This window comes from Lycorma delicatula, chromosome 8 (assembly GCF_047948215.1).
Source record: "Lycorma delicatula isolate Av1 chromosome 8, ASM4794821v1, whole genome shotgun sequence".
NCBI classification, from domain to species: domain Eukaryota; kingdom Metazoa; phylum Arthropoda; class Insecta; order Hemiptera; family Fulgoridae; genus Lycorma; species Lycorma delicatula.
In genome coordinates, this window is record NC_134462.1 from 37,822,831 (window position 1) to 37,849,902 (window position 27,072).

The window sequence follows — 27,072 nt, forward strand, 5'->3', positions numbered from 1 at the left end:
AATGACTAACTGTGTAAATGAAGAAATGAAAGTAAAATGACTAAGTGTGTTTATGTGATGAATAAACATGGCAATAACAATGAATCATTCTGAATATTCATTGCTGCTAAAGCTGCGAAAACGCAACATTACTTTTTTTCTGTCTAGATATAGACATAATAAATAAATGATACGATAAATTTACATAGAAAGATTATTGCTATTTTTGAGTACATAATAATCAGTTAAAATAATAGAATACATCGAAGTTTATTCTTATATAAATTAATTATAAGTAATCTCAGAAGAAGCAAAAAAATGATTAAATTTAGTGAACAACAAAAAATACTTATCACCAACAAAAAGTTTTAATAATGCTATTATTTAAAAAATATGGAAGGTTGTTATTACAACTACTTAAAAATAGTAAAAAATATTATTTCATGTAATAATAATGCAAAACAAATTACATTGCATTATCACAACTTCAGCTGTGTATGGGTTAAAATGAAGTAAGCTCTAAAATGAAGAGCAGGAGAGGAGAGGAGTTTTGTGAACGAATTTTAACCAAGACAAACTAGACTGCTGGGTCGTTCTTAAGACAGCCAGGTGCAATTAATTTGGTGATGGAAGGATAGGAAACAAAATGTATAGAATAAGATGATGATTTAAATATATAACTGAAGATGCAGAATGTAATAAATGAGTTGCGGTAATAAAAAGAAATCTGATAACAAAGTTATAAGACTTTCCTGGAACTGGTTATTTATTCTTATATAGTGAAAAAATAAATAATACATGAAAATAAACCAAAAAAAAGTTTTAAAAAAAATCAATATTTTTAATTTTGATTGGCTCGCCCAGCCCCAGTGTTGCCCCAAAGTTTATTTGGTTCACTTGCACTAACAGTATGCCTAGGAAACATAAAAATAGTTTGGTTAAAAAATATTCAATAAACTCAAAAAAACTATCTACCCATCCCCTGGAGATATCGACCCAAATGTTTTACCAAGAATATACAAGTATCTGTACAAAGTTTCATCAAAATTGGTTTATCCAGTTAAGTTATTAACCTTCAAATACAACACATGCACAAACATATGCATGAACATTACCCCCACTTTATTTTTTGTTTTCTGGGACTGATTGGTTATCACTAAAACTATGAAATACATACATTAAAAACTATGTTTATAATTATTTATTTAACAACCTTTACTTCTCCATGATATTTATTATATCTGTGGATAAAATCAACGATAGCATGAGATGTATCATTCATGTAAACGATAGGTGGAAATGTATCTAAACATGTAGCATGCATTTGATTACTCTCACGCATGGTAACATCAGCAAACATACCAAAATTCTTCTCTTTTATAGCCTGTACAAACATAAGATAATAATTTAAAGAATTATAGTAATGAATGTGGATATAGAATTGAATATTATTAATTTTAGTTGTGTATTCTGCTAACTTATAACTGTACATTACAGATAATGTATGCTTAACACAAAACTTAAAAGAGTAATTAAAAAATAATGACCCAAAATTCTTTTACATATTTTTAAGTACAATAACCAAAACAGAATAGTTCTTTTTTCATGCAAAGGAATAAAAATGACTGAATACAATTATGTGTATCAAAATTTTAAAATTAACATTACAATTTTAGATAAACTAAAAGTAAAATACTATGTCTAGACCAAGTAAACTCAACATATTGTGTGGCTACCATCAGACAAGGTAATACTGACAATTATAAAAGAATAATTTCTCCTGTATTTTATAACACTTTTATTGCTTGTCAAAGTTTAGCAAGCAAGCATTAACACATAGATCTACAGTTGTTCTACTTGGAATGGCTGAAATAGTGTTGGCACTGCTAATAGTGTTGTGGTGGGGATAGTGTACCATGACAAAATGTAGATATCAAAAAGTTAGTTGCCAGTTCCAGGAATCCATTCCTACCCTAAATGGTCAATTAAGCTTTCTAAAGCTCACTGTCGTTTTCACAGGTAATACCTTTACCTCTTTATTATTTAAATACCTTTATACTTTCAGGTGTATATCTTATTACAAAAACAATATTTAAATTGATTTTTTTATAAAAAAATTTAATACTTTTAAGAATTTTTCAAAGGCCATCAATTAGCAGATCAGTTTCTGCTTTCCTTTTTAATTCTATAAAATAATTGTAAAATACTAGGGCAATATTTATTTTAATCACTGGAGTCTTGATCTGGCAGAAGAATTTTTCTTATCCTAATAACTTTAATTTTTTGGATTGTTTTCCAAAATAAGTCCTATATGCTTATTTCATCTTGTTTTACTTGAAATCAAATTCTGTTGTCAATCATACTTCCAACTTACTCTTATAACATCATGTATTAAAAAAAAACTGATCGTTTTCATACTGAACTTCATACTGACAATCTACGTGTTCCACTGCCATACAAAATTACAACTTTATTTAACTTAATTTAAAGTAAAACATTAATACATTTCATTACCTTCAGCATTAAATCAATATGTTTTTGTACACATTCCTTTATTCTGTGCTTAAGTAATTCACTAGTTGCAACACACTGTTGCATACCAGATGTACTGGCAACTTTTTTTTGAGCATCATTAACCTATAATACAAAAAAAAAAATCATAAGTACTAATAAAACCATCCTTTTTACTTCATAGTGTTAAGGTTAATACAAATAAAATTTTTCACAATTACAATTATTATGTAACTACTAACGTTTGAAAAATATAACATGACTACTAAACTACTGTTGTAATTTTAGTCAGGAGTTCGGTATATTCTCCCAATTTGCCATACTGTGATTTTGTTACGTAAAAATAATCAAATAAACCTAAAAGACTGCAGTTTTAAAGATAACAGAATCCAGATAATAATGCAAACATGAGGAACATTCTAAGAAATTTCCCCAAGATGTTGTCACAGCAAAAATTAAGAGGCAGTGTTACCAATAAAAAAAAAAGCTGACAACACAGTTGTAGATAGGATTTTCCCGTCATGCGGCTTTTCTCTAATGCACAACTTACACCACACAACTTAATAAAAAATATTTTAAAATAAAATTATAAATATTTTATTTATTTATTATAAATAACAAAATATCTTTTGTTATTTATTTCAATGATTCTAACTAAAGCATGCACGTATGCCATATTTCAATTACACAGGTGCGGTGGTACTAGTGACCACTTTAAATACTTTTTTTTACAGTTAAATATTTTTAATTTATTTAATTCTACTGCTAACCTGTGACATTACAACATAGTACACAATTACAACAGCTGTACGTCAGTGCTACACTAGCACTCCTTGTGGTTAGAGGGAGTACTTTTGGGGCAGTATACCCCCTTAGCTGCTAGTTTATTTAGATCATTTTTTTGGGTGGGGGTGTGTACCCCCTTGACCTTTTTAAGTTGAAAATTTAATGGTATCAATGCCCCATGTATATAAAAGTAATCTGACCAAGTTTAGTCAAAATCGGTCCAATAGTTCTGGAGATATAAGGAGTGCAACACCAAACACACAAACATATGAACATCCCAAAAATTTCCATCCAGTTTTTTGGGTTCTTTAGGTGTCAAAACGTCGAGATCCAGTGAAAACCACATATGCCCAAACTGGACTGATTTCAATAGTTTCCCTTATAAAACTATAGCACTAGACAGGAGAGTAAACGGATATAACTTTATTTAACTTATCATTTACCAACAAAACACCAACAAAATAAAGATAAAAAATATAATTGACTCAAATAACCACAAAACATTTCTAATCAAATAATAAGGAATGCAGCATCACTAAAAATTTTATGAAAAATATTATCTAAATAACTATTATTAACTGAGGATATTTGCCAGTGAAAGATGTTCAAATTGAGGAATAAAGTAGATAGAATTTTATAATTTTAATGAAGACAATCTAAAATGTCTGAACCAGCTTACATATCATCCACGACTTGTTTCAACAATACTTCTCCTCATCCATTTGAAGATTATAAAAAAATTTACACAATTTATAAACATTTCTAATAAATGTATGAGGGCTATTTTTTAAGTAAGGTCCGATTGGCAGTAGCTATGTAAATCTTGTATGGCTGTCGAAATGCACATGTGTCCTGGCTCCTAGCATGCCTTGCACAAATGCAGACGCCATTTGCAATCGTAGTGTCAAAAATAATTGAGCGGCCCACTGATTGTGAAATACGGTTTGTGGATCAATTTTTCACCGCAAAGAACATGTCTGCACTGGACATTCATCACCAGATATGTGAGGTTTGTGAGGCCTAATTCAATGAATGACAACAAGGTGTGTAAATGGGTAAGACTGTTTTTAAGGATGGGTAGGATAATACCTATGAAAACCTGTGATCAGGCCAATCTTCTGTAACCAGACGTTTTGATGAGTAAAAATTGATACAAAAATTTGTAAAGACCAGCGATTCACAATTTCCACTTTGTTACTGATATTCTCACAATTTTCAAGGTCAGTGCTATAGAAAATTGTTACTGAAATCTTGCAATTCAAAAACTGTGCTAGTGATGGGTTCCCAGGTGGCTTTCTGAAGAACACCAAAAAAGGAGAATGGCTAGTACTTTAACATTTTTGACCCAACGCAGTGAGAAGGAGATGAACATTTAAACCATGTTGTTAACAGGACAACACATGGGTTTTTCACATCACTCCAGCAACAAATCCGCATTCAATGGAATGGTGACACACAACATCTCCAGTCAAATAGACAATGTCAAAATGCAAAATTATGGCGACTGTGTTTTAAGATAGACATGGTGTCCTGTTAAGTCAATTTTATGCCCTTTTTTGATAAGGACAGTACCTGCATGTTTTTCTCTAGAGAAGCTTATCACAGATTTCCTGAGAATTGCTGCCCATTTCTTCAGGCTCTTCAAGAATATCTTTTACAATTTTTTTAAGGTCGTCAGGAAGGTTTGAAATTGACATTCCACCTGTTTTTTAATAAACTATTTGCTAATTAATTTATAAAATTAAATGGACTCACCAAAGGCATCTTATGATAACTAGCATTGATAATGCCAGAATTTACAAGACTAATCGCAATATCATATTATAAAATATTGTTAGGGGCCACCGTCTCGATTGTCTATTAGGTGAATAATTGGGAATAATTTTGTCTAAATTATCCACTACTGATTTTTTGGAATTATAAAAACTTATTATTTCCAGTTTATTATTAGATTCATCTGTAAATATGGAATTGAGCAGTGAAGATACCAAATTGACTGCTTTACTTTGTTTAGGTACAAAAATTAGGTATAAAAGTGTCACATCTTTACAAAAACCACATAAACTTGGTCCCAATGATCTTTTTTTGTTAGGCAGAAATTTAGGTGGGATCTCTCTTTTGTTATTTCACAAAGTGCCAATATAAGTTAAATTGATTTTTTTAAATTCATTAACTATTTCCAATGACAAAAACCAATTGTCAGCAGTGACATTGTGCTTTGAGTGTGCAATAGGTTTTGTTAGTCAAATAATGCTTTGTCATGGTTTACTTAATCTTTGTTCTTTACTTGACAGTGTAAATCTGTCACTGTTTTTCCCAAGTATATATACGCGTTATATAAATAGGAAGTATGTGCATTTGTCAAGCTCAGTATTTTGGGTCAGTATTTTGCTGGCATACAAATCCGGAAAGGGCAACTCCCCCTAAAACTCACCAACATTTCATAAATACAGGCATGGTTTCCCCCAATTTCAAATGAATTTTGACAGTTTTTTATGAACTGTGAGAATAATGAAATTGCTGCACCAGGATCAAATTTCTATGTTCCTTCCTAGTTGTGGCACTGTCAAACCTTAACACTAGTAATAGAGTTTGGTATCTTTTCAAAGATGTAATACCTTGAAAAATTGGTCGTCCAATTGGTTTCGTTGAAAATAATGATACAAGATCCTCTTTCTGATTTAAAAATAGCACAGAACATAATTTCAATATCAATGATATCAGTGTCTTTGTACTTTGGGGAGTTTTGGTTTGTCAGTTTTTTCTCATTGCTTCCAGTTTTTGGTTAGTGCTAACTACCATATGTGTAATCTTGTTGTCAAACAAAAGGCGCCATACATCTTCAATTTTAGGATTTTTGCCAAGTAATTTCGTATTTGATCACAAAGTAGGAAGTTAAATCTTCATAATATTTTTGGCTGGGGTCTTTGTAAACTTTGACTCAGTTGGAACACCAAGTAAAACAATTTTTTTCCAAAAAAAATATATTGGTTCACTTCCACAACTTTTTCAATAACCATCATCAGAGTGGCCAGGAACCATATCTTCCACTAAATTTCCACTGACCCATTCATTCGCCTCATCCTCAATGTGTTGTTCGTCTAATTCAGCCTCACTGTCATGTTCTGACTGTTCTATTTCATCCTCACCATTGTAGGAATCATCTGAAACAAATTCTTCATCATTCAGATCTACCTTTCTTCAGGAAGCCCAACCATTGACATTTTTTTTTTGTTCTACCCAAAAAATACACATGCCATACTGAAAAAATAAAAAAATTGATGTATACTGAATTGAGATTTATATATTTGCATTAAATTATGTTTAAACATCTATTTTGTAAATTTCTTCTACAAGCATATTTTTCATAATGAACAGAAAAAGACAAAGGGAAAAATTATGCAATCAATAAAACATTTTTATGCTGGATTCCGTGGTATTTAGGAAAGTAAATAAAAAAATTTAACAAAAATGAAATGTTAAAAAAATATTGTTTAGAAATATAAAAATAAACAGGGACCAAATGTAAAAATCCTTAGCAAACATAAACATTGTAAAACATATCATAATGGTTAAGATACGTATGTACACCATACACAGTAGAAAACAATGTTTCAGGTGATACACGTCTGTAAGATGAGCACAAATATCAACACTTTAAGTAACAGTCATCTCTCAGATGACATACTTTATAATTAAATTAAGGCCTTTTAGAAATCACGCTGCACAACTGTTTACCTTGAAACTTCACAAATGTTATTTACAATGTTTAACCTGAGCATACACTGAATGTTTCATTTAACAAGTAGCGCTAAATTACAAAATGCGGAGACTTAGTAAACCTAAGTGTCTATCTGACGTGTGTTACCAGTTCAGGGTTAAAAACAGACCTTGCTTAAATAATAGCCCTCATATGTATAAATTCAAAACTATAAATTCATTTTTATAACTTTTAATATTGTTTAAAAATATAGAATCTATTTTTACCTTAATAAATTATACGATAAACTGCATGTAAATGCTTATTAACAAATAATTTTAAATTTAAAAAAAAATGATTTTAAATCCGGTAAGGAAATTTTATTATTCATTTAACATTTTTAACACTATATTTTCCTAATTACGGTTTGTTTCAGCAGATTGCAAAATTTGCAGGATTGTATTAGGTATGCACTACCATCAAAAAAAAAAAAAAAAAAACGAAATAAAATGTTAACTTAAATACAGATAATGTTTAAAAATTGTTAAATTATTTAATTTATAACTAACTAGGCAGCAAAACAAGTTATTACTATTACTTTAGAATGATTAAGCTATTTTTTCATTCACAACATACAAAATCACAAATGAAAGCAAAGAAGTTTATTTCAAACTGATATTATATTAATTGATATATGGTAATAATTTGCAAACTCCGAGAAAAATGATTAAATAAAATTACACAATAAAGTTATAGATAATCATTTCTGAGATAGCACTGTTAATATGTTAACAGAGATCGAGTACAGCTGTAATATAACAGTACTCTTGGAATATGAATGTTCTTTATGGAAGCAGATTTGTATAATTTGTAGTTATTTATTTCATTAAATGTTTCATTACATACAATACTAATTATAGCTTTAAAATTAATAATAGTTTTAATGTACAATTAACTTGATTTTTAAATATTATTAACCACAAGAGTTTCCTGACAAAATCAAACACTAAAAACTCGAATTAAAATTAGAACGAAAAAAGTACCAAAAATTAAATTACTTACAACAAGAATAACAATGTGTAATTCTGGCCAATGTTCTACTGGAAATAACTGTTTGGCAAAAGAATCAGAACCATCTGGTTTAGTTCCAGCATGCCACTGAGTAAATCCACCATATATACTTCGACATGCACTTCCAGATCCCATTCTTGCTATCGATGAAATGTTACCATGCACTTTGTAAACTTGAGCTAATGCATATACTGTAACAAAGAAAATATAAAGAACATTACATAAATTAAGATTTGGCAAAACAATTCAAAATAATAAATGAAAACTTACCATATATTAAAAAATATTTTTAAAATCAATATTATTAATTTTTACTAAACTATAACATAGCATTACATAAATTTCTTCAAAAATAGGTATTAAGCAAAAGTGCTGTTAAAATCCATAGAGCTCTTTTATTTTCTTGAAAATTCTAATCCCCTTTATATCTGATGGTGTTCTATACATTTTCTTTCAATTCCCTTCTTACTTTCTTCTCCAATATAATTTTGTGCAAACAATCCATTCCCTCCCTGGACTATGTATAATTCAGCTTTTGTTTTCTTATTCTCTTTATTACAATTCATTCTTCTTCAATATTGTCCACCACCTCTTCACTCCTTAATTATTTATTCCATTCAATGCTACCACCATATCTTGAAGCTTTAAGGTAACTCTTCTTTGATCTTCCATGGGACTCAATTATTGAAGATGTGTGCAGAGTGATTCACAAAGAATGGAACAACTTTTAAGACATATTCTACTGGTGAACATAAAGAATAAAATTCATATAAACATAGGTTTGGAAATGCTTCGTTAGCAAATGTCGAGTGGCAAAAGACTTCACTCTCATTTCTGCAATTTCGGTAAAATTAAGTCAGACTGTAATTCTTGGGACCCAAATTAAGGGGTAAATTAGTGGCTTAATGTGAAATCTGACCTGAAAAATTAAAAAAAATAAGTCCCAGAACTGTGTTTTAAGTAGTTTTCAAGAAATCTGGGTTAAAAGACAAAAAAGTAAGGCCAAAAAACATATTATTTATGTTTAATTTAAAGTAACTTTATTAAATGGGTAAAAAATTCATACAAGTTCCAAACAAAATTGTAAAAAGTATGATTCTGAATAAAATGGTATGAATAAAGTATAAACAAGATTTTCAATATTACAAAACACTCGCTAAAAGCATTTCCGAAAAGCATTTTCACCAGTAGAAAATGCCCCAAAAGGTTGTTACATTCTTTGTGAATCAACTGCATAATACTGTATTCTAAATGAAAATATTTTAAATCCTTTCTTTAATATGTCTAACTAAAAATCTATATAAACAGCCAGTCTATATCTAAGCAATCCTTTTTTAGTTAACTCCCCACAAACAACATTCTGTGTAACCACTTTCTAGAATGTGGAAAATCACTCTTCCTCTCTCAACCATATGTTTAAAGATCCATCTTGCTAGATATCATCATTACTGTTATTTACTTCTATTTCACTGTCACTACTTTCCTTATCACAACTTTCTGTGCAATAAAGTGTTTTATTGGCAGATTCTTCTTCTATACATATAATTCCTTCCAGAATTCAAAACAGAATACCTCGATAAAAAATGTCAAACATCTTCTCATAATTGATGCAACAAAGGTTTTTTCTTTGATTAAATTCAAGCTCTGTCTTGCCTTAAGATTTCAGTATATAACAGAATACTTTAAAAAAGAACACAGATTTTTAACTCAAAACGAATTAATCTAACAACACTCATTAAAATTAAAGAAAAAATTAAAAGTAAAACTACAAGGTGTGACTGGAAAATTTAAAGACTGGGCTTGTAATTTCATAATGGCAGTACTTTCATGCTATTATGATTGATCTACTTCAAAGTAGTTCCTTCTCACTGAACACACTGACTCCAACAGTGTTTTCACTTCTGGAAATTTTCTTTCTTAAGTGTTAAGAACCCTCTCCGTATTTGCCTGGATGTCTTTGATTGAGTCAGATTAGTTTCCTTTCAGTAAAAATTTCAATTTAGGAAATATCTAGAAGTTGGCAGGGGTAAAATCAAAATAGTGGGGTTGCAGAAGCACAAGAATTTGGAATTTTGCCAAAAATTCTGCGATCGAGAGCACATGATGAGTCAGTGTTTTGTAATAAAGAATCTAATTCATGTTTCGCCAGAGTGCAATCCTTTTCTTCCGCATAATTTCACACAGATGTTGAAAGATACTTTTATAAAGTTTCTAATTGATTGTCTGCCCCTGGGGGCAAATTCGTGATAGTCATGGTGAACTGGACCTTCCACTGTGATGATTGTGCCTTTGCTTCTGGATCATTCCCACAAATTCATGATTTATCACCTGTAATTATCCTATTTTAACAAATGTGGGTCAGTTCTGACAAACTTAATCAGTTCTTGGGACACTTAAAGTAAGTGTTTTTTCTGCTGGCATGACAATAATTTCAGAATGAATTTCATGGACACTCAATGCATTTTCATCTTCAGTTAAAATTGACTAAACCGCATAGAAACTTGAATTTTTAACAGCCACCTCCCTAATAGTAAGTTTATAGTCAGAACACAAGAAATCATGAACTTTCATAATGGTTAAATTGACTTTTTGAAGTGGAAGGTTGGCTGGACAAGGGTCATCCCTCAACTGATTCACAGCCATCTCTGAATCTGTTAAACCAGATAAAAACATTTGACTGACTCAGACATTTATCCCTGAAAGCTGTTTTTCAGAGTTCATAAGTCTGTTACCCTGATTTCCTGAGTTTCAAACAAAATTTGAAACAAACTTGTTCTGTTTTTTCATCCATTTTGCGAATTCAAAAATCCACCAGGAATCAGAAACACGTCTTCATTCACCAGGATGCTACTGCCTACTGAACAAATATATCATGGTGATCTTTGCAATGTTTCAAGGACAAAACAAGCTTCCCCTTTCATACCTTCAGGCAAACATAGCCCCTCCTATTGACCAGTGGCAGCATCTGTCTTAAAACTTTCCAATCACATCTTGTATTTAGACAGAGACCTCCACTTTATACAATAAAAGTTACTGAATCTAAGAAATGGAGAAAAGAAAGGATACATCGATGTAAATTTATGATAGCAAAACGTAACAGGAAGAAAAGTCAAAAAGGAAATAAAAAAGATTTTAAAAAGAAATCTTATAAGAGGATGTTGAAACTTTGATAAAATATGAAAAATGATAAGTATGTGCAGAATCTAAAAAAAAAGAAAAAATTAAACAATCCTACATTATGATGTTTAATTGTTAATAATTTTAATAAAAGTAAAATTTCATAGTACACAGAGATGTGTAATGGAACTAAAGAAAAAAATTAGATTCATAAAAAAATTGAATTGTGTGTGTTGGAAGTAGATGGTATACTGAAGTTAAAAAATTAACAGAAAACAGAAAGTTAAGCATTAATCCACACAAATAACTGATAGCAAAAAACTAATTACTTAATAACAGAAACTGGTAATAATAATGATTACCTAAACAAGCATAACCAGCAGCAGATGATGCAAGTCCCGCAGCAGTTGGAAAATTATTCTCTGAACATATATGTACTTTCCATGTTGTAACTTCATTGTTCTTAATATTACTTCTTCTGCGAACTAATTTAAACAAAATAAATTGTATTTATTACAAAATAGTATAAATACAATAAAATTATTATATTATACATATTTTATACTCAACCCTCTCATATAAATTTAGAAAAAATAAAAATGGATATTAAAAAATATAAAAAACTACCTGATTGTAAAACCTATTCCACTCATCCTGAGAATAAAGTGAGAAGTTTCTTTTGAGAATATCAAACTTAAACTTTACAGTAATGTTAATTCTACAGCTAAACATTTAAAGGTGTTTGGTGAATGCACATGAAAATCATAAAATTAATCATGGCACAAACTTCCCATGCCTACAATGTATTTAACTTAAACTCTGTTATAGAATGATAATAAAACTGTTAAAAATATAAGGGCACAACTTAATTTATTTTGAACTAGCCGACTTGGCAATGCTTCGCTATTGCTAGATTTGAGTATATATATGGATTAAATGAACATAATTAAAAGTTTGATAAAAACATTAAAAAACTAACTAAACATTATGGAACTTCACAAAATTTAACCTTTTACTTTATATAAAAGCCAAAATGTATAAACTAGCGCAATCGGCGATCCCTTACCGCTATGTCAAACTGATGCGGTCATATCTGCTAGACCGACATTTTGTCGTGCGCGTAGGGGAAACGATTTCCTCTACCAGAGAAATAGCCGCTGGGGTTCCCCGAGGAGCAGTGCTTTCCCCGTTCTTGAACACTTTGTACGTGAACGATATGCCGCTGTCGGAAGGGGTCAAAACGGCCCTTTACGCAGACGACACGGCTGCAAACAACACTGCCTTTACGCAAACGGCTGCAGACGACACGGATTTCTACGAATCCGCAAATGTGGATTACGCGGTCCGGAGGCTCCAAAGGCAGCTGGACTTAGTGGAACCGTGGCTCGATATGTGGAGAATCAGGGTCAACGGTGAAAAATCGGTGGCCGAGATGTTCACATACAAGACACGAAAACCGGCCAGACAGCTGGAAATCTCAGGGGAGAAAATCCCTTTTGAGAAAACGGTTAAGTACCTGGGGGTGGTGTTGGACAGGCGGCTTACCTTCGGCGAACATGTAAATTATGCGACCCGGAGGGCTAAGGCCGCCAGAGCCTCGCTATACCCAGTGCTGAACAGTGCCAGCCCGTACCCACTGGCAACTAAGCTACTCATTTTTCGGCTGTACGTACTGCCGATTCTGACATATGCTTACCCGGCATGGGGGGCAGTGTTGAGCTCCTCGCTTCAAAAGAAGATTGAGGTCGTCCAAAACATCGCGTTGCGGACGATCTTTGGAGCTCCGTGGTTCGTCAGGAACGCCACTCTCCGATCTGATGCGAGATTTCAATCCGTGTCCGAGGTGGGGGTGGCGCAGGCGCGCAGACTGTTCGGGAGAGCGGCTGTGTCCGAACACAGTCATCTTCGGGACATCTGCCGAGAGGACCCAACCCCGACAGTTGTAAGGAAGCGCCCTCACGCCGTACTGGACGAACCACCGTGATGGTGCGGTGCGGGAGCCGAGAATCGACAAACCAGGCTTAGGGGCCTCCATATCGCATGAGCCATAAACGGAATAGCGCGTCAGAGGCGTTTCCGGGGTCGCGAGTTATATAGTCTGAAGACGTCAAATACGGTAAGTCGCGCATAAAACAAAAACGCGGTCCTAATTTTTAATTTTTTATTTTTTCCGCGTGTGTTTTGTTGTTTCTCTTGTTTCAGAAACGGGAGAAACGTGGATGTGGAACGACTCGTCGTGCCGTCTGGGGAAACGGCCTTTCCTTCCTCTCATCCTGCCAGTCCAAAGGAAAGTAAAAATCAAATTTTTATTTTTATTTTTTTTTCGTGTGTGTGTTCTGCTTCTTTTGTTGCAGATACCAACAGCCACTACAAAAACAAATGGTTTCTTCACTGCGGCCACGCGGTCCCCCCAACCCCTTCTCGGACACACGTGTGTCTGAAGGTTAATAATTACGTAGAGTGAATGATTTCTGTTTACTTCTTCTAAAAAAAAAACCGCCGCCCCAAAACCGCGATCGCGAATAGGTATCACCATTTTGTAAGTTCCCTATTACCTTCCTTTCCTTCCAAGAAAGAAGAAAGAGGGAACGAGCACTCACCTGCCCAGCAGCCACTGACAGCACGGAAGAACGAAGAAACCTGCACTTTCCCCCGTTCAGCCCTTCGGGGCCTCGGGAATTTCAAGGTTAACGGTATGCAACTTCGATTATTGCCAATTCTTAGAAAGTGCAGGCCAAAGAAGAATGAAGAGGTCTTCGGAAGAAGAAGAAGGTGAAGAAGGAAGACCCACTACTCGTCCCAACATCGCGGACTGGAGTCCGGAACAGAGCCCAGCAGAGATGCGACCTGAAGGGCAGCCATAGCAGAAGCGGATGAAGAGCTTCTACACCACCTCTCCTTTAAAACTTACAAGTAGAGTAAAACAAACTAGCAATTGCGACTCCTCCGGAGTAGGGGTCGCATTGCTCCCTCCTTATAGTTAGTGCCCTGTTGTGGCGTATTCCTGCTAGCCTATTAAGCGTTAGCACCGAAAGGACTTCAGTAGACGGTCTGAAGGGGAATTGCGTCGGGAGAACAGGATTCATAAGCCCAGCCTTCCGCGGTCGGCCCATAAAATGGGTTCGATAACGCTGGTTCAACAACGGATTGGAATGCAACTAAATCCGTCTTAATTTAACTAAATAATAATAAACAAAACTTAAAAATTAGACCCGAGATATAAAATAACCCTTTTAAAAAACAAGCCCGATTAGAATGATCCAGCAGCAAGGGACTCTGTCCAGGTTCTGCGATAAGTAGGGAGAAATAAACTCCTGTCAACTTTGCATTCCATTCCATTCCAAAATGTAAATAAATCCAATTGGCAAAACAACAGTACTACCTATCGGATTTAATTCAAATCACTCTCAAAACACAATAGCTGGTGGAAAATAACTTTTTAATGAAAAGAGATATGGCTGGAAAAACATCGCAATTAATACTGAACATTAAGAAACTTACAAAACATGAAGGAACTTCACAAAATTTAATCTTTCACTTTATAAAAATCAGAATGTAAATAAATACAACTGTCAAAACAGCACTACCTCTCGGATTTAAATCAAATTACTCTCTAAATATAGTAGTCAGTTCAAAATACCTAAATTTCTTTCTACTGGTCAGATCACGGAATTCAACAGCTTTATACCTTCTCTGACAATACAGACCATTTGGCGAAAACCTGCACGTAAATCGATCCAGTAGTGCTTTAGTCTATAGTGGACACACATATGAACATTGCCTTTTATATATATATATAGAAGAAGAAAGTCTGTTTGTTTGTTTTGTAAATATCTCAACACTGGGGCCACCAAGTGGGTATAGTTTTTGCAAACATTTTTCTTTTCACCTAACTAATATATATTCTGAATATGAGCGAAATTGGTCCATAAATAAATTTTTTTCTAAATATCTAAACCCCAGCACTACCTAGCAGATCTAAACTGAGTCAGAAACCTTTGCGGGCGTGAGCACAAGTCACCAAAGTTTCATTGCAATCGAATGAATGGTATAGGAATGCAAATGGAACAAAGAAATAAACATTAATTCTTATATATAAAGATTAATTTTAAACATTTTTTTTATAAAATTAATATCAGCTTGTACAGGTTATAAATAAAATGAAGGGAATTTCATAAAGAATGCATTATTTTTTATTTAAATGGATATTTTAATTTGGATGACATCTCTTTACAATCATATTATATTCTTCCCTAATTTTTAAGGGTCATTTCTCAATATTTCAAAAGATCTACTTCTCTAAAGAGATCACCACTTTTGTTTCACCCATAGACCAGGTAATTGTTGAAGAAAGTGTTTCCAAGTGGAAAAAGATGTTGCCCACATAATGTTAACTCTGAGCAGCAAAACCATATTGCGTAAAAAAAATAGCTTTAAATGGGCAATCTATGTAGAAAATATCAAATCCAGGTTTTTGTTATATATTCTCTTATTTTGTCAGTTATTTTGAAAAGGAATAGCAATATTTTTGTAATAAAGCTCTGAATTTATACTTAGGGTTTATTTAAAAGTGATCACAAAGCGGAACCACTACATAATAAATGACCAATGAAATGTTAGAAATTACTTAAAATAAAAAATTTACAACTCAGAAATTATAAATTATATTAAACCTCAAAATAAATACTGGTTTTTCTAAGTTAAATTATAAATAATTACTAATAAAAAAAAATATTAACAGAGTCAATGACATGTAACTAAACTTTAAATTTTAAATATTGCAAACTGAAACGAATGTACAGTGTATTAGTAAATCTAAATTATTTCAATATTTAGTCTATTTAGGCCGACTTATGTCGCTTCAAAAATAGATTTAATACATTATTTAGAATGAAATAATTGAAGCAATTTTTCTCTGAAAGAAGACATAACACTACAACTCTACCTGGATCTAACTGGTTTCTGTTTTGTGCTACAAATTACACATTGATATGGTGAATCACAATGTTTTGGCTGGTGATTACATCCTTCAATTCATATATATTTCTCTACACTTAGCTTTTTTTTTGGTTTTAAAGATATTCTTTCACTAGGGAACCTCTTTTACGTTCACGAAAAACAAAACAAAAATAGCGTTGAAAATTTCTTGTCTAAAATCTTTGTTACTAAAATGTTCCATCTCAGTTTCCTTATGAATAATAAAATCAATTACAATGGCATAGTTTACAGAATGAAAAAAACAATTTTCTTTTCAATTTTCTATCAATTTTGAAATTTTTTTTCAACTGGCAAAGTTGTTTGTGAAATACATGTTCCTATTATAATCAGCAACAACTTTCGGGCCTGGAAATATAATTTTGGTAGCATCATTTTGTCTTCTATGAACTAGCTTCTATGTTTTTGTAGCTGTTACATCAGATGGATTATGTTTAGTACTCAATATATTACCTTCTTTATTGTCTTTCCATTTATACATGGCCACACTCTTATTGCTTACAAGAAATAAAAATTCTCTGCTTGCCATCATTTTTTCATGTGCTAAGTTTAGTAGTCCTTTTCTACTTTGATTCACGATACCACATGTATATATCTGTTTTATTTTCAAATGATGTACTAGATCAATTTTTTTAGTTGAATTCCAGGTTTGAGTCACTTTTTTATTTTTAACTGGTTCAAATGGAATAACAGTGGCAGTATTTTGTGGCTGGGAAACATCACAACAAATACCTCTATTTGATTCAGTTAACTCCAGCAATATACCGTCAGTTTGAGAACATCAATATCATTATGGGATTCCAAATCTAAAACAACCTACTTCACTTTCACCATCTAACAGTATGAAATCACCAGATAAAATATGGCATAGTACTTCTTTGGTAAGATTTTTTTCTGACATAACTGCCTTTTCGTAGCAGCAGTTAGCAGTTACACAGTGAAACCACCAAAAAAGTCTTTATTTTCAACATAGTATGAAGAGTAATTGGAAAATATTATAAAATATAAACTATTACCTGATGTAAATATTATAAAACACCATAAAATAATAATAAATAAAGACAATTAATTACTAACTCAATGTACACGAACACAACATATCGCTCAAATACAAAATGGATAAAAGAATAAACATTAACAGTAATCACATGATTATGTTAGCAGCACTACAAGTGAGACATTTAAGAATTATTAAATTGGTTATAAAAGGTGCACAACTAGATGTTACACCAGTCCTAAACCAAAAATTCAACATCCTACGGCTAATTGTTTTTGAGTTATGCGAGATAAGTATGTGCGTACAGACATCATGCTGAAACTAATAAAAATGGATTCAGGGATGGTGAAAGGTGATATTTCCATTGAAATCTGAAATTTTTCGCGATCATAATACTTCCTTTACTTCGTACATGGAGTAAAAAGTTTCGGATTTTAATTGTCCCAGTATATGAAATTTTAATGTATGAATCTGACTAAAGATATGTTTCAAATCATCCAGCTAAAAATTAAAATGAAACACCTATGGTCTCAGAATGTCATGAAAATTATTTTAGTTGTTCTATTTGCCACCCTTATTAACCATGTAACATTTTATTTTGATATGTTAAATACTTTTTAAGTTATTAATTTTTTTAATTTATTATAAAATACGTTATTGTTGTTTCCGAGGATTTTTTAGATTGACATTGATTTAGTAAAAAAATTCATAACTTTGTCATTTTTCATCATATCGCAACAGTTTTTTTCACTAAAATTTTCAGAAAAATATACAGAATAAGATAATAATGCATTTAGCAACTTATATCTTAATTTCTGCTGTACATATAAGCTCAAAGCTGGATTTCATGATTTTTTTAAAGAAAAAACAATTTTAAAATATGATTTAAGATAAAAGACACTAAAGTAACCAAAGTATTTATTTTTTTTATACATATAATCCTAAAAGTATGAGCAAATAGGTTCTGGAAGAAAATCTGAGGTTTTTTGACTGCCAGTACATTTAATACAACTAGAAACAACTGATAAATAATTCACAGTAATATGATACAACTTGAGATAGTATCAAGATCCTGTAAACCAATTATGGTTTATCAATCCCAACCTTGGCAGCCAAAAGAACATCTTTTGCCGCCACTTTATAGATTTTCTTACAAATGCGAAACTAGCTATATAATGGTCACCTACATCAGCTGCACTCATCTTAGCCGTGTAGTCACACATTACGATTGGTTTGTTAAACTCAGTCGTATTATTTTTATTTACTCTTTGAACAGTCTGTTTGATTGTGTTATGATATGTTGATAGTAAAGAGACTACCTGTTTGTCTTTCCATTCAAGTAACATCATTTTGGTGCCATGATATGCAACCTGCTCATCTCTAATTTAAAAATTTTTAAGAACTTCAGGGATTCCCTTGTGGTTTAAAATAATAGTGCCAGTAGTATGCACTTTGTGCTCATAAAGTTCAAGTGCTAAATTAGGACTGGTGTAAAACCGATCAGTATATAAATGGTAACCTAAACCTTGACTGTAAAGCATAACTTTGTTGAGAAGATGGAGAACTTTTCAACTTATAAGAGGAAGTTCTAGTCAATGTAGAGCGTCTATTGTTGCCTTCCCAAAATAGGGAATAAATGTACATATATAACCACTGATGCAATCTACTAAAACAAAAATGCGTAGACCCCATGTTGTGGGCTTCATAGAGTTACAGCATTTAAATTTAATTCTTCCTTTAAAACCCACAGTACTTTCACTGATAACAATATCTTGTGTCAGAATAAAGTTTTCTCTATATCATTTATCAATATACTCTGAAACATTTCTTACCTTTCCGCCTCTTGAACAAATTCTGCCATTTGTCTGATTTGGAGAACATAAATAAAATACCCAAAAAATTTCAAGGAAGCAATGACACAAAAATACATCTTTAAAGAATGACATTTTATCCTGCCATTCTTCCGACCAATATTCTTTAATATCGGTTTTGGGGTTCATGCCCATATTATTACCCCCAGAAAAGCTTTAATTTCAACAAATGACATCCTTCTGGCACATCACTAACCTCAAATTCAGTATCACTTCTGATCCTGAAGATGAATAAAGAGTATATTCATTAACTGTTGGATCACAGTAACTATCATCACTAAACAGACTTTCCGAATCATCACTAGAAAACTCATTCATAATGCTTTTCAATTCAAAATCACAAATTCGATTACGAGAACTTCTAACCATATTTCATACCTTAACTTGTTTATTTACAATTCACACAAGATGTCAAAACACAGCCTACTAGATATGTTATCATATGTGTGTTCATTTACTGATAACAGATTCAGATTAAACTGATGCTAAACTAAACAGAATAAGATGTCAGTGAGAACTGTCTAAATGTCGAGCGATGCTCTTTTCAAGATTTACTGATGTCTAAACATTGTGTAGAATGATGCACGACATTGGACTGCTATGTGAATTACATAATGTCGAGTGGTTTACGCCACTGAACCTGACATGAATTTAAGAATATCAAGTATATTACGACAAAAGACTGCACTGGGTTAATGTGGATGAAGAGAGCACACATTGAAATTTAATTAATTAATAACTTCCTTTTATTTCTAAAGACAGCTAATTTTTGCAGAGATAAATATATAATACTTACTTTCTTTAATGAGCTGTAGAAATCTTGGATTGTCAACTGGCTGTTCCCTGAAAAAAATAAATGGAGGACTTAGATGAAAAATAAAAAATCTAAGAATTAAGCAAACTTTCAAATTTCAAATGGAAATAATACATTGGTACAGTCCAAAAGCTAATTAAGAACACAAACATACTGTGGAACATGTGCAACCAAGAGCTGGAATGTTAAATAGTTTTTAAAACCATTTGCTTGTTGTTCCGAAGAGACTAAAAAAAATATAATTTAATATGCATCATAAAATAAAATGGAAATATGAAAAAATTTTGATGAGATGTGAAAGACATACTTTTAATAAAGGGTTTTAAAAAATTAAATTAGGTATGGCTTGTACTTTATTTCATTATTTCGTTTTGTTTTTTTTCACTTCAACCAACTACCAACTTTGACAACTTTCTAGCATCCCTCTCCTTCCTTCCTGCCAGTACTTTTTAAAGTCACTCATTAGCCTTTTTCCTGAATTCTTCTGTTATTACTCTTTTTTTAAATCCTCCTTCCTGAGATTAAGCAATTTTTTTTAATTTAATTAAAATTTTTTGTTATATTGAAATTTCTATTTTTGCTTTCTTTAAATTTTTATCACAATATGGGCTTACAGTTTTACTTTCTAGAAACAAGAGAAGGGCTTTCTTGGACATTTTTTTATCACTCATCCTTAAGATTTAGTGTATTAAAAATACATCATCCTATTGTAGGACCAAATACTCTACTTAAAAATTTATTTTCTTTCTTTTGTATATCTTTTAAAAGCCCATTGTTAATCATCACAAAACATTCTGCAGCATACAATGCTTCTGGACAAATAATATATTCAAACATATAATAAGGTATTCAAATGCCTTAATTTTGCATTTGAAGGTAAATTTTTTATTGTACAGGTTTAGTATAATATTATAGGCAAACTCCCTCCAGCTTAGGTTTTGCTTTTTTTATATTTCTATACTTGACCTTTAAAAAAGTTGGGGGCATTCTTGATATTTTTTATATTGTTTTTTTTTTTTGAAAGATATTTGCAGGACTTCTCTTTCTTGTAGTATGCTTATTAGTTCTGTTGTTAGTTTGGAATTATTTTTATTTCATTTTTATTGCAGATAATTTATTATTTTATACTTACTTTCCATTTAACCACAATCGATCAGATTTAAAATCAGGACCTAGAGCAACTGTTGTTTTGGCATGCATCTGAAAAAAAATTTAAGAAATGATTCACTAATCAAAATATTTACAAATAATAAATTTTACCACCTAAAAGGGATGAGATGGACTTCAAAAGCACTGTTAGAATATATAATACAATACAGATCATAAAGATGTTCATGGAAAATATTTAGGTTGAAATGAAAGCGGTATAGGGTGAAAGTTGACTGATGACAATTACAAATCAAAATACAGAACAAGAAATAACATCTAGGAATGAAAAATTCACTAACAAATTACAAACAATAAATTGCATACATTTTATCGTCACTTACTTTAATGCAGATAAAACTGATATCCTTTCAATAGAGAATTTTTAATAATATATGTGTTGAGAAAAGTTCTCCATAAATCCTTTATTTATATCTTAGCATGACAAAATGAGGTTTACACTCATTTAAAGAAAAAATAGTTATACATTACCTGATAAATATTTTTAACAGCTTAAAACATCCTTAAGAGTGTGGGTTGTAGATGGAGTTGGAGTTGTTAATATTTAAATATTTTAACTAAAAGCAACGGCAAACTTATGCCCAATTAATCATTTTATGATAAATGAATTTTTTCATTTTATGAAAAATGTAAAACCTGATCAGGTTAAAACCCAGAACCTTTAATATAAAAAGCAGAGATACTACTTCTCTGCTACAGAGATCAGCACTAACTTTTTACTGGTAAGACAATCCATTCAGTATAAGGTAAATTAATATAACTGATGTGTGTTTTTCACCACTTGTTACTACTATAGTAAAAATAATTGTATCAAAATATTTTTATAACATTAAGATCTGAGTAAATGTACAACCATTTCTTCACAATAAAAACTGATTAACTTTACTTACAAGTTAAACAAATACAAATTACTGTAGTAAAAATGTCAGCAATTGCCAACCATTTTATACAAACACATCATAAATAAACAAACATCCCAAAACACCCTAACACTGATGTACTAAATTAACAAACAGTTCAAATCCAATACATTTTTTTATTATCTAAATGGGACTTTCCAACTTGAAAAATCTACCATCAATAACTTCAACAGGAATCGCAATATAACAATATAAAAATCCACATATAAAGAAATGGAACTCATAATACCGGATTACAAAGGAACCCCACAAACTAAAAATAAAAAAATATATATATTATATATACATAATACAATACAAAAAGATTATTAAAAAATAATGGTAAAGAAAAAGGATTACTGTTTTTTTTTTTTTTAAACCATGAATTTTGAAAACAAAGTTCATTTTGAAAATACAAACTACAAAATTAAATAAAAAAGAAAAAATGGCGATAATTAAATTTTAAAATAAATACAGGTACATTATTAGCTAATTGTAAAACATGTGGCAGGTAAAGAATTTGAATATGAGTTTTATGTCATAATAACCTAATAACAGGAAAAAAAAAAAATCTAATGCAGTGCAATGTAATACATACTATCAACAAGGATGTGACATACCATTACACCATAATGCAAGGGATTTAATGGAATATTCTCAGATAATATAGGATCTAAATCAACCCAGTGGAGCCAAAATAAAAATGAAAGATTTCTTCATGCAACTGTCACCCATTAATGACTCCATGACAATAAAATAGCTATGAGGGGCAGCTGAAATGAAATACATACTGGAACTTCAAAATAAAATGTCACAAAAATGACAGGTGCTGCCATCTTGTGTTTTTTTTACTAACATTCCACAAGTCGTTTCCCATGCCCTCTCATTTTCTGCTAGTTGCCATTGTTATGGCGACTGGCAAAAAACAATGTGCAGCAATTGAATTTTTAACAGTGAAAAAAAAAATGAATGGTAGTGATTCATTGTCATCTAAAAACCATTTATGGAGAGTGAAACTGTTGATCTAAGTACTAAACGAGGTGAGCAATAGAATTTTGTGCATCAGAATCTGATAAAGCAAACATTGAGGATGAACCTTGCAGTGGTTGACCAGTTCCTGTGACTGAAAAACACTAAAAGAAGATGGATGAATTAATTCAAAGAGACTCTCACATCAGAACCTAGTGAAACTGACAAGCATTTACCAGCTACTGAATACAGGCATAAACATGAGAATGTACACAAATAGTGAATATGGAGTAAATATGTTTGAGAATGTTTGTAGAGTTCTTATGAACTATAGTACTTTAGAATAAGGTGGAGTCCATCTGCAAAATGATAAAGAGCCATACATTTATCACAAAGTTTAACAATAAATATACTGCACTGGCTAGGCTGACCGAATATACTGAAATCAGTAACCAACCAGTAAATAAAAAACAAAAAAGACCATGTTAGTAGACTTATCATTGTAGATCACTACATTGAGTTCAAGTGGGTAACTAACTTTGTAAAATTCCTGTAATACCATCAGGTGATTTTACCCAGGCAGCTAAAGTTTATAACGAAATGATTGAAAAAGTATACTAATGGGCAGGAAATATAACAGGTAAATCCAAATTTAAGGTACAGCAGCAAACTGAACTGAAACAGATAAAGCCCTTGCTCACATACTAATTTTTCCAGGTGAATGCTGAAAAACAGATTACTAACCTAACATTCAATAAATGCACAAAGTTAATAAATTTGATACAAAGGTTTTGGTACAACCACAGTAAGTGGCAGATATATCCATTAACGCTGCTTCGCTACTGTATGGATATATCTGCAAAACTATGTTTTAACTAATAATATTAGTTTCATAATGATCATAGAGCCACTAAATGGTATAGGGTTTAGGTTTATTATAATCTCTTTAGAGCATACATCACTTTAAAATTATAAGACTGACTCTTGGGCATAGAACACCATAAAGTATAACCTAACTTACTATATATTGCGTGTTCAGTAAAGTCTAGTTTTATTGTATTATTGGCAGTAATTTCAGCAAACAAATAATTTGTTTGTTAAAATTGGTGAATTAGTAGGTCAATCCATTTGAAGTGTCCTAATTTATCTAATTTTATCTTCACCTAGACAATTATAAAAATTTTGTGATTTGCCCAGAAGTATATTTCAAAAGGCTCAATCCATTTGAAGTGACCCAAGGGTGATTGCTTGACCCAAAAATTGAAACTTACCCACTTGTTCCCTACATGTCTCATGACCTTAAAACTACTTTTTTTAAATCTTTATTTAAGCAGTTTACCTGTGGTGGCTATTTTTGTTACGGTGCACACACCTACTTTTGATTGCAAGGGTTTACAAAAAAAAATCATAACTAAACAACTATTGATCCTGTATAGATGAAACAAAGTAATTTAATTATATTTTCTCACGGTAAAAATTGGTCCTGTGGTTTATTTACCTATTTTTCTATGTGGAAATTATCAATAAAGTTGAACATGAAAGGAGCTGAAATTTCACTTTTGGTCATTTTTTTCAAGAGGCAGGGATGGCATACACAGTTTGAATTATTTTTTTTATATGGATGTGTATGTTAGTAGTTTTACCATAAATTATATCAATGGTGATAAACTTACCCCTAAATTTTTATGAATTTTTGAAAACTAATTTTTTAAAAATTCAAATTTTGGCTTCAAATAACTTTGATGGGGCTGGTGATAAAAATCTCAGATTTGCATAACTTTCAGAGTTTTTGTAGATGTTTATGGAAAATCAAAAAATTTCTTGAGTATTGAACTAGTAAAAAAGTTATAATCTGTCAAAAATCATGAAAAACTTGTTAAATATGATATCATTTTGACTCACTAAATAAGTACCCCCAAGGAGGTTTCTTGTTTTCTTTGCACTGTACATACTTTATATATTTAGCCCCTGTGTTGTTGAAGTTGACCTGTTTTTGCAGTGATAAAAGTTATTATTTAGTGTGGTTAACCAACAGCTGTTCTGATAATTCTCTTGAAATTGTGTAAAACTACTAACATATACAGTCACGTAAAAAAATAATTCAAACTGTTTATGCCATCCCTGCCTCTTGAAAAAATTATGGTGGTGTGCACCATAACAAAAATAGCCACCACAGGTAAACTGCTTAAATAAAGATTAAAAAAAAAAAAGTTTTAAGGTCGTGAGACATGTAGTGGGTAAGTTTCAATTTTTTTTTACTCGGTCAAGCAATCACCCTTGAGTCACTGCAAATAGATTGAGCCTTTTAAAATTATCCTTCTGGGCAAATCACAAAATTTTTATAACTGTCTGTCTAGGTGAAGATAAAATCAGCTATACTTTCTGTCTAAATATTAAAGTAGAAAATTTTAATCTAACATGTCGTTAATCAGAAGTAGTACATGATTCAAGAGAAACAGGGAAAATGAGATAATTAATGCACTAATGAACTTACCTCATCTATACCTAGAGTAACACTCACAGAATCATTCAAAGGTAAAATAAGGCTTTCATCTCGTTTTCCCCCTGTAAATACATAATTTAAAGAAATTATAATTACCCAATATTAGTAAAAGCAAAAAGTAAAACATAAAGAAATATATCATTTTAATCCAGGTTACATATCTGTAAATGATTAAATGTTAATAAATATAACAAATATATTAGTAAAACTAATGATTTGATTCCAAGGTAAAATTAAGTGACATGACAAATTTTTGTAAAGAGTATAAAATTGTTTTATCTTCTTAAAGCGATGTTACACAACCTAACCTGATTACTATCTCAAAAATCAATGTATAAAATACACATATCAACAAAGAATATTTTTAATTTATTTATTCTACTGCAAAAAAGAGACCTTTTCAGGCATAAACTAAAAAGGTTATTGAAGGTGTATACTAAGAAATCAAGATAATGTAATAAACTCAACAGGTTAAGAAGACTGAATAAAATTATACTTTGAAGTTTAATAAAATTATCTTCAATAAATTCATCGCTACAAATACAGAAAACTTCACACTTACAAACCATAAATAAAATATGATGAAGACATACATAATAAACGACTCGAACTTTCTCGATGGTGAAATAAAATACTGTTACTTTGTCCAAAGTAACGCATTTTAATCCTTTTGTCTAGTTACAGGGAACAACAACAACATTTGTACATATTTTTATAACTACGGCCACGCTAAAAAGGGCTACTCATAATAAACATGTCTGTCTAAATGAAAAGTATCAACTTAATACTACGTTTTACAAAAAAAAAACTTGTAATAATTAACCTGTCCGACGAAAAAGGCCTGTTAGTAATACAACCTAACAACAATTTAATCCAAAATTACTAAATAAAATTGTCACCGAGTTTGATTTCGTTCTTTAATACTTACAGTATTTGATAGTAGCAATATTCACTGGGGCAATACAAGTTACTACCTCCATTGTCTGTGGTACCGGTAGTTGATCTGTAACGATAAATTATCATAAAGATGCAAGTAAGATGCGTAAACGGCACTACTGTAAAATAAAGTGAGAACAAGCCTTACCGGTTTTATTTTCCTTATCTACTAACTCATTTTAATGACAAAACAGAAAAACCTACGTAATTACAACTCAATATAGCCAACACTCCATTCAAAAATATTGTCAACGGTTCGATAGTGAGCTTCGATAGAACGAGATCACTGCGTCGTCTCGCGTAGTTAATATTTCGATATTATCGACAAAGAGGTCAACTGTTTATTCAATGGTAATTATCATACAAAACTGGGTATACAATAACGATAATACACAAATACTAACAAGGTCACTGAAACTGTAATTATTAAAAACGTTAACTCTGTAATGAGTGATGCAGAGGTCCATTAATATTTATTTTATCATTTTGTTGCTGAAAGTTGTCAACTGTCCTTACAGTGTATTATTTCTTTATGTATAATGTGTTTTTTAATTTGTGAATATAATAAAATATTTCCTTAATTTCATCTTATTCTATTTTAGACTGCGGTTGAGGTGATGTATCAAATAAATAAATATTTCATTTTGATCAGTACATAATAATACATTATGTACATCATTTATGGAATGAATTGATATGCTACTCCATGAATAGAGAAAGAAAGTACCATTTGTACTGTTTTTCATTATATCTATAT

General features: G+C 31.3%; 1 protein-coding gene across 4 annotated transcripts in view; it reads right to left on the bottom strand.

Annotated features, from left to right (window-relative positions):
* Nucleotides 1–26,596, bottom strand: part of Mvd (mevalonate diphosphate decarboxylase) — a 40,291-nt gene extending 13,695 nt beyond the window's left edge. The window contains exons 1-9 of one of the 4 annotated variants that reach the window (XM_075374089.1): nt 26,464–26,593; nt 26,308–26,382; nt 25,371–25,441; nt 20,974–21,041; nt 19,824–19,870; nt 11,527–11,649; nt 8,039–8,238; nt 2,494–2,616; nt 1,193–1,363 (exon numbers count right to left, since the gene is read on the bottom strand). In XM_075374089.1, coding sequence (XP_075230204.1) covers nt 1,193–1,363; nt 2,494–2,616; nt 8,039–8,238; nt 11,527–11,649; nt 19,824–19,870; nt 20,974–21,041; nt 25,371–25,441; nt 26,308–26,359 — 855 coding nt within the window. In that variant the 5' untranslated portion in view covers nt 26,360–26,382; nt 26,464–26,593. Of the gene's footprint in view, nt 1–1,192; nt 1,364–2,493; nt 2,617–8,038; nt 8,239–11,526; nt 11,650–19,823; nt 19,871–20,973; nt 21,042–25,370; nt 25,442–25,941; nt 26,122–26,307 lie in introns of those variants that run through there. The other 3 variants (XM_075374088.1, XM_075374090.1, XM_075374091.1) reach the window with 3 other exon arrangements.
* Nucleotides 26,597–27,072: the final 476 nt, after the last annotated feature.